This window comes from Denticeps clupeoides, chromosome 17 (assembly GCF_900700375.1).
Source record: "Denticeps clupeoides chromosome 17, fDenClu1.1, whole genome shotgun sequence".
Classification (NCBI taxonomy): Eukaryota; Metazoa; Chordata; class Actinopteri; order Clupeiformes; family Denticipitidae; genus Denticeps; species Denticeps clupeoides.
Window position 1 is genome coordinate 9,848,139 of NC_041723.1, and position 14,031 is coordinate 9,862,169.

Sequence of the window (14,031 nt, forward strand, 5' to 3'; positions counted from 1 at the left end):
AGATCCAGGAAATTAATTAACAGATCGTGAGTCATAGACAGATGGCCATGTAATATTCAGGCGGTTCGCCTTTTAGCACCTGTAGATGCGCCGCTTCTAATTTGGACGTCTCGTCCAACACCTTTCCTCTCTTTGGCTTTGAGAGGTTTGATGTCTTGGTCTGGTGGCTTTACTCTGAGTCCAGATTGGAAAAGTCCAAAACAACATCTGGACGTATTCTTTTCGATCAGTGCACATATGGCAATGTAGCCTTGTGTGTGCCTGATGATAGATGAATCTGAAACATCCGCCATTTTAAAACAAGGTTTTTTTCCTCATAGCATCTGATCCGTTTGTTTTCTCCTTAGTAAAACACATGAATTGTGTGTACATTTGTTTTTTCCAGATGCCCAAAAAAGAGGAGTCAGAAAAGTCAGTAACCAAGAAGAAGACCAAGGAAGAGATTGAGGCAGCTAGGACTCTAAAGCGCAAACTAAAAGAGGAAGAAGAGCAACAGAGATGGCGATGGTGTGTGTTGATATATGTTTGATCTGAGTAGCAATCAATATATTCCGTATGTTCGTTGATTTTATTGTTTTTTTGATTAACCTGCTTTAGGTGGGAGGAAGAAAAGTACGAAGCAGGAATTAAGTGGAAATTTCTTGAACACAAAGGCCCCTATTTCCCGCCAGAGTACAATCCTCTTCCTGAAAATTTGAACTTCTACTATAACGGTGAGTCCTAAGACTGCATCTTAAAGTGTTTGATGACACTTTACTGATAGTCTTTGGGTTACATTACATTCTGAAAGGAATGTGACTGAAAAGTGGAAGGATTTCTCTGTGTGTGAAGGAGAGGGAAATGACTGGAATGTGATGGAACATGGGAACAAACCTATGAGAATTATTCAAATGAGCTGGTTTTAACAGAATAAACAACATAAATTCTGTGACGTTCATTCTGCTAAACTACTGAAAGATGTCCTCTTTCTGAATGAGCTCAACGACTTTTATGCTCGCTTTGAAAGAGACAACAAGCAACCTGCTGTCAGGATCCCCTCATCTACCGACCACTCGCCCATCACATTCACCTCCTCAGATGTTTGCACTGCACTGAGCCGGATCAACGCGCGCAGGGCTGCCGGACCAGACGGCATCCCGGGGCGCGTACTTAGAGCATGTGCAGAGCAGCTCGCTGGCGTATTCACGGACATTTTTAACATGTCTCTCGCCCAAGCAGCTGTTCCAACATGCCTCAAATCTACCTCCATTGTACCAGTGCTGAAACATTCTAGCCCAACATGCCTGAATGACTACCGCCCTGTAGCACTCACACCCATAATCATGAAGTGCTTCGAGCGGTTAGTCCTGGGACATCTGAGGGACTTTCTCCCACCAACTCTGGACCCACACCAGTTTGCGTACCGTAGCAATAGGAGCACAGAGGATGCAGTCTCCATAGCGCTGCACTCTGTACTCACACACCTGGACAAGCAAAACACATATGCACGGATGCTGTTTGTTGATTTCAGCTCAGCATTTAACACTGTCATCCCCTCTAAGCTAATCTCTAAACTTAGAGCCCTGGACATCAACACCTCACTTTGCAACTGGATTATGGACTTTCTGACCAGCAGACCACAGCATGTAAGGTCAGGCCACATCCGCTCCACTACTGTCACGCTCAACACTGGTGTACCACAGGGCTGTGTGCTGAGCCCCTTCCTCTACTCCCTCTTCACCCATGACTGCCGACCTATGTATGGATCAAACTCCGTTATTAAGTTTGCAGATGACACCACGGTGATAGGTATCATCGACAACAACGATGAGACTGCCTACAGGGAGGAGGTCCAGCATCTGGCCACTTGGTGCACAGAAAATAACCTTCTTTTAAACACCACCAAGACCAAGGAGCTCATTGTGGACTTCAGGAGGGAGAGAAGAGGCTCGCATGATCCCATCCACATCAATGGGATGACTGTGCAGCCTGTTACATCCTTCAAGTTCCTGGGGACCCACATCTCAGAGGACCTGTCCTGGAGCATTAACACCTCCAGCCTGGTCAAGAAGGCTCACCAGCGCCTCTTCTTCTTGAGAACATTAAAAAAGAACCAGCTACCCACTACCATCCTGTTGAACTTTTACCGCTCTACAATAGAGAGCATCCTTACCAGCTGTCTCACAGTGTGGTATGGAAGCTGCACTGTTGCTGAGCGTAAGGCGATGCAGCGGGTGGTGAAAACTGCCCAGTGCATCACAGGGACTCCACTTCCATCCATTGAGGAAATCCAGAGGAAGCACTGTCTGCGTCAAGCTCACAGTATTCTTAAGGACTCCTCCCACCCGGCCCACGAACTGTTCTCTCTCCTGCCTTCAGGCAGACGGTTCAGGCTACCACGGACAAGAACCAGCAGACTTAGGAACAGCTTTTTTCCCAGAGCTGTTTCCTTGCTGAACTCCTCTGCCCCCCCCATTCACTCTTGATAATCACTGCACTGCACATATCACTTTGTACTGCACATATCACTTTATGTATAGCACATATCACTTTATGTATAGCACATATCACTTTATGTATAGCACATATCACTTTATGTATATATATATAACTTAACTTATTTGAACTGTATCCTGCACTTGCTGCTTATTGCACTTCTGGTTAGACCTAAACTACATTTCGTTGCCCTGTACTTGTACATGTGTAATGACAATAAAGTTGAATCTAATCTAATCTAATTATTACATAATTGGGTATTTGGTATGAGATATATGGTCAGATTAAAAAAATTGTCCTCATCATTTCTCATTACTAAGTGTTTTGTCACACAGGACCTTTTTTTCTTTTAAAAAAATTTACTTTTAAAGACTAGTTAATTATTGCAATTTTTAAAACAATCAAGTGTTGACACATGGCAACCAATTGCTTTAGTTGTAATTGAGAACTTTTAATTTCTGTAATATTCAGATTGTCCTTTTAACTTTATCTTTAGTATTATGTCTCAGATATATATCACAATATCTATTTTTGAGTAAAATATTGCATATCTTTGTCCAGTTTGACATACACTATAGTCAGTATGCTATAAGATTAAAATAGAACATTTTAAAATATGAATGAACACCTTTCCTTGGTTAGATATTATGTGATTTCTGTATTCTGGTACTATTTGACAGTGATTTTTGTGAAATCTACTTCAAATGGACGTTCCTTGTCCAAAGAATGCACAGATTGGTCATGCTCAATTCCCAAAAAGCCAGCAAGTCAGAGGGCTTCGGGGAAAATGCTGCAAGTGGCACTTCAGGGGTACCTTTTAAATATCAGATGGTACCTTTTTTTCCCCTCTCTCTCCCCTATCTGACCTGCTTCTTCCTTTACAGCTTCTCAAGAGTGTTTCTTTGTATTCAGGTGTTCAGGAACCTTTCCATCTTTCACAAGCAGTAGGGGAACTCTCTAGTGCCCCCTCTAGGCCATTTCAAACGTGCCTAAGAAGTCTAGCCAGAGTTGTGCCGAGACCTCAGGGCTTAGGTGCCCAGCTGTCCTCGTCCAGGCGGTGGTGTTGAGATGCTCTGGGTCTTGCTGAGGTCGAGACCTGACCTGTGTTCCTGGCAGGTAGCAGCAGGGGAGGCACTCCACCCATTTCTGCTATCGGAATCCGCCGTTAAGCCCCACTTCACATTTATGGATTTCTTCTAAATGCCTCAAAGTCCGTCTCATTATGTCTCTCTGCATGCAGGGGAGATGCTTCGTTTGATGCCCACACCCGAGCCCTGGGGATTTGTTATTTCATCTTTTGAAACAATCATGCTTTTGTTGGCTCAACTTGATTTGATGCTCTGCTCAAACTTTGAGAGCTGCTTTACATCACAAGTGGATCCTCCACCCTTTTGGCATATTTGGCCGGATGCTGCTCTGTTTTCTGGGTGCTGAGTCATCGCGTGGTGGGGAATGTAAATACACAAGCTGCCAGTCTAATTGATCTTGCTTGAGCCATGAGCTGGAAGCACCAGGGTGATGTGTCAGCCTTCCTGATCCAGATCCAGATTCTGTCGACTTTCAAACCTGAAAGGTCATGCTGATCCACTAAAGTGCCTCTTCAACTCAATTTCAAATAAAGAAACAGCATGCTGACAGGCTTTTGATTTTGATTGGCTTAAATACGTATATGACTATTTAAAACATTTGAAGTGAAAGTGAAGTGATTGTCATTGTGAAACGCTGCAGCACAGCAGACGTTGACACAACAAAATGTGTCCTCTGCGCCAGTGTGTGGGCATGGTGCTTTTGCCCAGTGGCACCTCAGTGGTACCTTAGCGGATCGGCATTCGAACCGGCAACCTTCCGCTTCCTTACCCACTAGGCCACCACTGCTTTATTTGTTATAAAATATTTTAATTTATATTAATGCTCATAGCTAATCACTTTTTCCAAATGGATTAATTTTTTCCTCAGAATTCTACACACAATACCCCATAAAAAGTTGAAAAAAAGTTTACTTGAGGTTTTGACAAATTTATTTAAAAAAAAAACTGAGATCACATGTACGTAAGTATTCACAGCCTTTGCTCGATGCTTTGTCGATGCACCTTTGGCAGCAATTACAGCCTCAAGTCTAAGACTAAAAAGACAAATTTTGCCCATTTGTCAGTACAGTCATTTTAAGATCCCTCCAGAGATGTTCAATTGGATTCAAGTCTGGGCTCTGGCTGGGCTGCTCAAGGGCCTTCAGATTTGTCCTGAAGCCAAATCACCTGTGAGCTTAGGGTTGTCCTGCTGAAAGAGGAACCACCGCCCCAGTCTAGAGCTCAAGAGTGTTCTGGAGCAGGTTTTCATCCAGGATGTTTCTGTACATTGTTGCAGTCATCTTTCCCTCTATCCTGATTAGTCTTCCAGTTTCTGCAGCTGAAAAACATCCCCAGAGCATGATACTGCCACCACCATGCTTCACTGTAGGGATGGTATTGGCCTTATTTACTTCCAACATGACTCCTGTCATTCATACCAAAGAGTTTAATCTTTGACACGTCAAACCAGAGAAATTTGATTCTCATGGCCTGAGAGTTCTTCAGGTGCCTTTTGGCAAACTCCAGGCAGGCTGCCATGTGCCTTTTACTAAGGCGGCCTCCATCTGGCCTCCAACTGTTTGCCAAAACCTCAAGTACACTTTTCATGTTGTCATTATGGGGTGTTGTGTGCTGTAAATGTAAAAGCAGACATATTTAGAAAAAAAGCAAACATTCCAGACAGTATTGTAAGTGTGTATGTGTTTCTCAGGTGAAAAATTGAAACTCGGTCTTCGTGCAGAGGAGGTGGCCTTGTATTTTGCTCAGATGCTGGACCATGAGTACACCACAAGGGAGGTCTTCCGTAACAACTTCTTCAAGGACTGGCGCAAGGTGCGATTTTTATTTTTTTTTTGTTCATGCTGTACTGTTCACATTTCCTTTGCAGGAAGTACTGGATATTTTTAATAGAGTAGAGCCTTGTGCTGCGCTTTCCAGTTTTGCAAACTTAGATCCAGTAGGGATTGAAGCAAAGGTGTAACAGTAAATTTGGCAGCCTGTAAGGATCTGGGCCATGTCCAAGGGGCCAGAGATGTGCAGATTCATTTTTTATTATTCATTTTAATAATTCACACTGTTCAGAATTATTAAAAGTACAAACCAGAACATGAAGAGGCAGTGAGCAAACTACCCTGCGGTAAAACCAAAGAGGCGAAAAGTTCTGGGTATGTTACAGTATGTATTACACTGAGTATGTTAGTCCTCACGCCTGTAACACTTTTAGCTTTTTCAACATGGAGAGATGGAGAAAAGGCAGTAGATGGACTTGTTTTGTGGTGTCTGCTCATGTAATACCATGGATTTTGTTACAGTGCAGTTCTCGATGACTGACTATTCTTTTTTTTTGTTTGTTTTTCTCCCCAAATCCATTTTTGGGGGCCTGAGGGAGGGGGATGTCTCTCAAACTGTGCACCCCACCAAGCCCGAAGGCGTATCATGCAGAATTAATTTTGTGCTGCTTAGTGCTCAATGCTCTTGAAAATACGATTTGTGTAAAGGCATTGATATGCTAATCCAGACAACTCTCTCCTCGCATTCGAACAAATCCAATTAAACAGTTTTATTATAACACAGAGCCCTCGCCTCGCATGGCTGCACCAGTCTCCGCCCACATCCTGCTTGTCACTCACTCCGAGATGAGCGGCGGAGGAGAGGCAGAGATGGAGAGATGTCCTTGCACCTGTACTATATTTGCCTGTGCCTTTATCACCCTGCACCATCCCAAGGCCGTTCTGCTGAACGTGGCGGGAATTGGTTTGTTAGGAGCCAGGAACCCTCAGCGTATAATCTCCACTTGCCAGTCTGTATTCTAGAAGCATTCCGATTTTCCCCTCGTCTTGCTCAGGGGTTGGCGCTGTGTAAATGATTTATTTATTTATTTTTAACGTGAATCAGCGTATTGTTTGCTTCCTCCTGGCGATTGGTGCTGCAGTGGGTTTATGTAAAAGAATCTAAAGAAAACCATGACTGATGTTATTCAACAGGTGTTTTCATTTTAGTGAAAGCATAAATTGTGTCTGTGTGAATATATGCCATAGTTGAAACCATGTTCAAAAAAGACAGATGTGAGCTAAGAACTCATTCACTCCGCTCATGCTCCATATTGAATCGTCACAGTCAGACTTCGTATTCAGGTCCGTGCTGCTTGACGTTTTTTTAATCTTTTCCACATTGATGTTATTGGGATAAACTTCAATATATGATTTTTTCACGTTCTAAACCTGTCAGAGCTGATGTTCTAGTCCTTTGCTTAGTAACCCATTTGAAGTCAGCCAGGAAAATTTAGAGTTTTTGATTTATCAATTTACCGCATTTAAAATGACTGTTGCGTCATATCAAAAATGTAATATGTTGTATAAAGTAATCTCAAGTTTTATTTTCTGCTCTGTCTGCCGTGATTGTTGGGCACTGGCTGATGTTAATACGTGCCCCTGCAGTGCAACTGATTCCCCTCTCTGAGCCTGTTGCTGAGGGTGTGCACTTGCTCTCAGCAGGCTGGCAAGTAAGAATGGGACAAAAAAATAAAAATTCATGATGCCCCATGGCCTGGACCTTTTCAGGGCAGCGGGAGAGCATATTAGAGGGAGTTGGTGTTAACATGTGTGCCATTCTCTAACCCCACCATAAGGAAAAAAACTTTAAATTACATTTACAGCATTTCTCAGACGCCCTTATCCAAAGCGTCTTACAATCAGTAGTTACAGGGACTGTCACCCTGGAGCAATTTAGGATTAAGTGTCTTGCTCAGGGACACAAGTGGGATTTGAACCTGGGTCTTCTGGTTCATAGGCGAGTGTGTTGCCCACTAGGCTACTACCACCTGGAAATTGCTTAGTAATTATGAAACACTTGAATGTTATGGTGTTTTTGGTGTTTGGGCTGACCACCTTATGGTTTCAGATCTATTCATTGCTGTTATGCATAAAAAACTGTCTGCTGGGTATACTTATTTTGTTGTGTGCACTGTGTGCTGTTCTGTGTTTCACAATTACAATCACTTCAGTCTACAATTTTGTCCAGTTTAATTTATGATGTATAATCTGTAATTGAATTGGTAGTTTTGCTTGCTTTAGGAGATGACCCTGGAGGAGAGAATGCTCATTACAGACCTAGAAAAGTGTGACTTTGGTGAATACCACAACTTCCACAAACAGAAGGTTGAGGAACGGAAAAACAGGACCAAGGAGGAGAAACAGGTGCGTGTGTGTGGGTATGGTGGGGTGTGTGGACACTGCATCTGGAAATGACTTACCATTAGGTACAATATGTGTAAGAACATGAAACAGTTTTTATGATTACCAGGAATAAGAGAGTTTCACAGCACAAAAAATATAGTCTGACTGGAATGCTAATTACCAGTTGGGCAGCGGTGCAACAAAGGGCTGATAGCATTAGTAATGGCTTTTGGACAATGACAAATAATTATTAATTGTGTGAGATGTGTTTAGTCAGTGTTTCATGGTAATGCTGGCCTGTGAAGATTGCCCAATATGTTGTGTCGTTTGCCAAATAATTTGCCCCAGCTGATGGAAAGCAGGGAATGGGGGGACAAAGTCTTGAGTCCGGGTAATAAATTAATGTAATTGGTAAAGTCATCAAGGCTGAAACAAAGCATTCAGGGTAATTGCGTCTGTAAGATTGACTGGGTGGTGGCATTTTGAAATGGAAATGAATGGGAGGAAATTGATGAGAGACATTGAACACAAAGATTGCCCAGTTCAACCCGGGAGTTATCGATCAAGCAAAAATAATTAGTAGGCGTCCGTAGTTAATATGCGAGTCTCCTTTCATTCTGAATTAAGAACAGGAGGGGTTCTGCATGTGTGAGCAGTATGTAAGGTCAGTGAAAGAATTTGCTTGTGTTGTCAGTGACCTGGATGTACTGGACACAAAATTTGCAGATGACAGCACCACAGAGCCAGGCCATACTCAACCATACTGAACCATAGTGAGAGCCAGTCAGTCAGTATAATAAACACACAGTTTTATTGGCTTATAAACCACCATCCAAATTGCAAAATTAACTGTATTGGGTCTCAGGGCTCTTTGGATCACTGAAATTAATCTTGGACACCTGTGAATTCCACATTATTTTCAAGCAATATAGGAGGGTGTAAGGATCTTTGTGGCTGAAAAGCGGGAAAGAGTTGAATGCCTTGGACAAAGTATGAAAACCTTAGATATTTCACAAAAAATGCGTGATTATCGTACTATTAAGAGATTTGTGGCTGATTTAGAGTACATACTGGTTTATGCAGATACAGGCATAATGAGGTAGAATAATTTATATTCTGTCAAATAAATAAATTAAGAGTGCAGTTGCTCAAATGCCATTACAAAGCAACAAATCGGTGTTTGAAGCTGCTGGTGCCTTTGGAGTCACACAAACTCGTAGGGTCCTTCAGAGGCTTGCAGTAGTTCTATTCTGTGCTTCTATTAATCTCCTATTCAGCCATCTCTTACCAATACTCAGAAGTGGCTGCAGAAATGGCTGCAGTGAGCCCAGAAGTACTTGAAGACTCATTTTCAAAAAGTCTTGTTGACCGATTAGTGCTGTACAACCCTGGATGATCCAGATGGATGGAGTGGTGGAATGTCAGCAAGAAGGAGTCATGATTTGGGCTGGAATCATGGTTAGAGAGCTGGTCTGCCCCTTTACTGTCCCTGAAGGAGTAAAAATTTCCTCTGAAAAGTATGTGGGGTTTCTGGCCTACCAATTTCTTCCATGGTACAAAAGGAAAAAAAACGTCACTTCCTTAACAAAATCATATTGATGCTGCAACGAATACCTCTGCATCATTGTGTGGCCCCCATTCTTCCCTGACCTCAATCCGATGGAGAACCATTGGAGCATCCTCAAGATCTTTTTGTGGTAGGAGGCAGTTCAAGCGAGCAACTCGGGGGTGCAAGTTTTTTCTTCATTTTAGTAAATATGACCTGTTAATCCTTCAAATTCAACAAACCATTTTCAGTTCTAGTCAACCTATACAATGTTTGTGCGTAATAATGTGGAACAGTGAATTTAACTTTTTTTACTTTTTTATTTTTTTACTTTTGAAAAAAAGTAAATATTGCTATCATTGGCAGAATTGTTCAGTAACATTTGAATTGAATCCTGCACTAAAAGCAGTTGTAACATTGTAATAATTCATTGTGACTATTAACTTTGCAGCTGGTATATGGAAGGACAAAAAATAGAAAAAGAATGAGATTCAGATCTGATTGTGCCGTGTTCTTTTAAGGTACTTAAAGAGGCCAATCAGAAGATAACAGATGAGTATGGCTTCTGTATGCTTGACCACCACCGCGAGCGTATTGGCAATTTCAAGATTGAGCCCCCAGGACTGTTCCGTGGCAGAGGAGATCATCCCAAACAGGGCCTGCTGAAGAAGAGGATCCGGCCGGAAGACGTCATAATAAACTGCAGCAAGTACATGAGTGCCTTATCTCACCTCATGTAGAACCCAGTGTGAATGCAGTGGTTTCTGTCTTTAGTTGCATTAACTGCCCTGGTTCACATTTTAAGGAATGATGCATGACATGATGCATGACAGATGTTTGTTATTTTGGGACTCAGGGCATTATTTTATCAGTAAATTTAATCGAAGGTTTTTCCTCTTATGTAACCACAAAGAAGCTTGACATTTGCACAGAAAACAGGTATTGCATAAAATATGTCACGGAAATGCCTTCAGCTTGACTGAAATGTAATGTGATATTTCCTGGAGCAAATGGTTTGTGTGGGTAAAATGGTGCAATGCTGTGCGGTTTTACAAGTATATAGCAGAATTATTTAATCTATAACTGTTCAGGTTGTTGCATTGTGTCAGCAGCCATTCATACACATCAAAAATGGTATAATAGTATCAGAACGCTGTAAAAAGCTGGTTCATGTCACTGGCCTGTACCACTGATATCACAACCCTTTTTTGTGTGTAACTTACAAAGCTATTAGTTGATAACTTGGCACAGGCTGAGGTACCGATGTGGGATGAGGTTCTTATCTCTTGCACAGAGAATCTCATGTGCCAGAACCCCCTGCTGGTCACCAATGGAAGGAAGTTCGCCATGACAACACAGTGACGTGGCTGGCCAGCTGGACTGACAATGTGCAGGGTGCAACAAAGTACGTCATGCTCAACGCTAACTCCAAATTGAAGGTGAGATGAGAGTTTCCACTTGATATAAATAGTTGCAGCTTACACTATTTAAACCAGACAGTGTTAGCTTGGGATTGTTGCCTTTTTCATTTGTCTCAAGCCTTTCATTTTAAAAAGAAGCATTGATAAATCATAACCTTTGCTTATTGAACATTAATATCAGTGTTTTCCCACAAAATTCCTATAGACACCCTAACGTTTACTGTCACTTTCATATTATTAGTTCCTCTAGATTGTAGTGTCCATTGTACAGAATATAGAATAAAAAATATATACACTCATTGTCATATTTGGTTAGACTCCCTTTAGCTATGATTTTTAAATCTTTTATTGCCATGGCATTTATTCAATTAACTTTCATTTTAAATTTCAGTCCAACATGAACACTGCATTAAGGCTTCTGCAGTGTCCCAAAGACTGAGAGTGGGGTTAAGCTTTGCATGTGTGTGAAAATAATGTCTCTTGCTCATTGAAAACTTAGTTCACAAGTACAGCAAAATGAGTCCTGTATTTAAATATAGCAGCTTGTGATGTGATATGATTGTCTAGCCTCGGTCCAGGCTATTTCCTTTGAAGAGTCGATTCGGTTTTATGGACACACAAATATAAATCAGTCTACTGCGCTCTTAACAGATCCAGTCTCAAGTGTACACTGTTATCTGGCTTTTTTAGATTTTTGGCTTTTATGTTTTCTCATTGTATTGTTATAGGATTCCATTAAGCTGGTTTAGTGTTGAAAGTCAAATTTACTGTTGGAGACTTCAGACATTCACAGAGCAATGTAAAAAAAAAAAAATCAAATGGCGTTTTGTTGCATAAACATATTTCATGCAGATAAGTTTAAACAAGCTTGCCCTTGGACTGACAGGCAAGAAGCCATCTTTTAATTCCTTCATTCATTTCTTTCCCACTCTCAATTTCTACCTTTGTTACCTTCTATAGACCGCTATTCATTTAACCTTTCTTTGTCTGGAAGATTCAATGTGATGACATTTAGCTTTTGAGCTTTTGCTTTTTTAATCAAGGGACTGGTGGGAGAGTGGGTTTTGGGACCGTGCTGGTCTCACAGCTTCCCACCTGAATCATTTGTCTCGCTCCTTAACCTGCCTCTCTCACATAATCAAATCAGGAAGCCATGCAATCAGTCCCGCCCTAATCACTCGACGACACAGACAATCCAGAATCAGCGCAGCATGTCCTTCCAGCCCTCCAAAACAGCCTGATTTCTGAACTCTCTCACTATATCCTCTAAAGCCCTGCTCCATCCCAGTCTTATCTCTCTCATTAAGTGCTACTATCAGAGGTGCTTTGCGGTTTTGTTGCCATGGTGTCTCTCTGGCAGTTCAAACCAGAAGGTGGTAAAAGTCCAGAGCTAGTTAGAAGGCATAAAGATAAATGCTTCACGGTTTTGTCAAGCTGAGGGAAGTTACCGGATCGAGTAGGTCCTAATAACCCAGAGGCATTTGGCCAATGGCATCGGGTGTTGTGATGCAGCATGAACCCAGAAGATAATGAGAACATTAGATCTACCCTCCTCAACGTGTTCATGCATCACTGCTCTTTAAAATCATAGAAAGTGTAGTAATAATTAACAATTACTGCTCTGTGGCAAAACATGCCTTCACACTCTCCCTAAAGGATTTGTTTCTGCATTTGTTAATTTGCACCACTGACCGGTCTTAGTTTGTGTTACGTGTTGATGCAAAAATGACACAAGTTGTTTACTTGCACCCTCTGTGATCCTAAAGTGATCTCAAGCAGGCCAGCATCAGGCCTTAAATTTGTATTAATGAAAAAGTCCGGAAGCAGCTCGCCTTGAGGTTGGGCAGGACGTGATTAATGTGGTGAGTGCCCTGCAGGGGGAGAAGGACTGGGAGAAGTATGAGGTGGCGCGGCAGCTGAAGTCACGGGTGGATGGGATCAGAGCCCAGTATAAGGATGACCTGAAGTCCAAACAGATGGGCACACGCCAGAGAGCCGTGGCCCTCTACTTTATTGACAAGGTGAGTGTAGTCTTGCCCTCTCTCCCGCCTGTATTTATAATTTATGAGTGTCCGATATATTTGCAGTAACTGTGCAACAGATATTGACTATTTCAGGTCTTTGTCGCTAATTCATGTTCTTCTACCTAATGTTCTCTTTTAAAGTCAATTTTAAAGCTGCTTTGTGATTTTTTTTCTTAAATTATTTTGGCAATACAATGACCCAGGAAAACAACGTCTCTTATATACAAAATTTGTAATAATATCACCCTGTACACTGGTGTGCTCAGGAGTTACCTTTCCCGGTGTGGATGGTGCATGTTGGCCTTACCCCAGGACAAGAGCACCTCCTGGACTGTGGGTTAAACGCCCTCGTTCCAGACTGTTTACTTCCTCATTAATGAGAGACTGACGATGAGTTAATTCTCGCTGCAGTGGGCATCATTTATTGTCATAGTAAATCTGATCTCTCTTGTACCTTCTTACTGACTTTCATCCAACTCTAACTCATAAAAACAAATAAATAAAAGAAAACCCTCAAATTTGTCCCATAGGTTTTGAATTCCTAAATAGTGCACTTTAAGTAGCGTAATGCTACGGGGCTGCTGTTTATAAAGCGCCCTGCAGTTTTCTCCAGGTTTCATAGTACGCACACCCTCAGGAAGAATTTTACTCTCAATCCTGCCCACCTTTATTCTTTTTTTTTTTTTTTTTTTTTTTTTTGAGACGTTCTGATAAACTGAGTATAAAATAATAATCCTTGATTAGTCCCACAAGTGGAAAATTTGCAAAGATTGAAGCCATCAGGGACCTGATGCTCACTTTGGGACTGAATGGTTTATTTAGGTTAACTTTTTATTATTATTAACTTATTTTTGCCCTCTGTGCTTTCAGCTAGGTTGAATTTGCATTGCTTGTTTTATTCTGGAGCTATCTTTTTTTCTTTTTTTTTTTCTGTTTTTGGAAAAAATGTGCCAGTTACCTGTCAGAGAATGTAAGTTTTTTTTTTTGCAGGCGTCTGTATGAAGTAGATGCTGCCAAATTCCTTGTTCATCTTGATGATTGTTTTTTTTTTTTTTTTTTTTTTTTTTTTTATAATGACTCGTCATTTTAATTCCGTGTAGCTGGCCCTGAGAGCGGGTAACGAAAAGGAAGAGGGAGAGACGGCCGACACGGTGGGCTGCTGCTCGCTACGGGTGGAGCACATCATGCTCCACGACTCGCTCGACGGAGAGAAGTGCGTGGTGGAGTTTGACTTCCTGGGTAAAGATTGCATCCGCTACTACAACAAGGTCCCCGTCACGAAGAGGGTAAGGCCTGACGCAGCCCTGGCCGGGGGTAGAGGAT

At 41.8% G+C, this 14,031-nt stretch overlaps 1 protein-coding gene across 6 annotated transcripts in view; it reads left to right on the plus strand.

The window, feature by feature from the left end:
* LOC114766769 (DNA topoisomerase I, mitochondrial) overlaps nucleotides 1–14,031 on the plus strand; it is a 29,911-nt gene that overhangs the window by 9,028 nt on the left and 6,852 nt on the right. For all 6 annotated transcript variants that reach the window (XR_003742860.1, XM_028957950.1, XM_028957949.1 and 3 more), the window contains 8 exons: nucleotides 386–507; nucleotides 598–713; nucleotides 5,254–5,375; nucleotides 7,616–7,738; nucleotides 9,785–9,972; nucleotides 10,558–10,702; nucleotides 12,562–12,705; nucleotides 13,809–13,994. Coding sequence is in view for 5 of the 6 variants with exons in the window: in XM_028957950.1 (XP_028813783.1) it covers nucleotides 386–507; nucleotides 598–713; nucleotides 5,254–5,375; nucleotides 7,616–7,738; nucleotides 9,785–9,972; nucleotides 10,558–10,702; nucleotides 12,562–12,705; nucleotides 13,809–13,994 (1,146 nt within the window). In the remaining variant the exon portion in view is untranslated. The remainder of the gene's footprint in view (nucleotides 1–385; nucleotides 508–597; nucleotides 714–5,253; nucleotides 5,376–7,615; nucleotides 7,739–9,784; nucleotides 9,973–10,557; nucleotides 10,703–12,561; nucleotides 12,706–13,808; nucleotides 13,995–14,031) is intronic.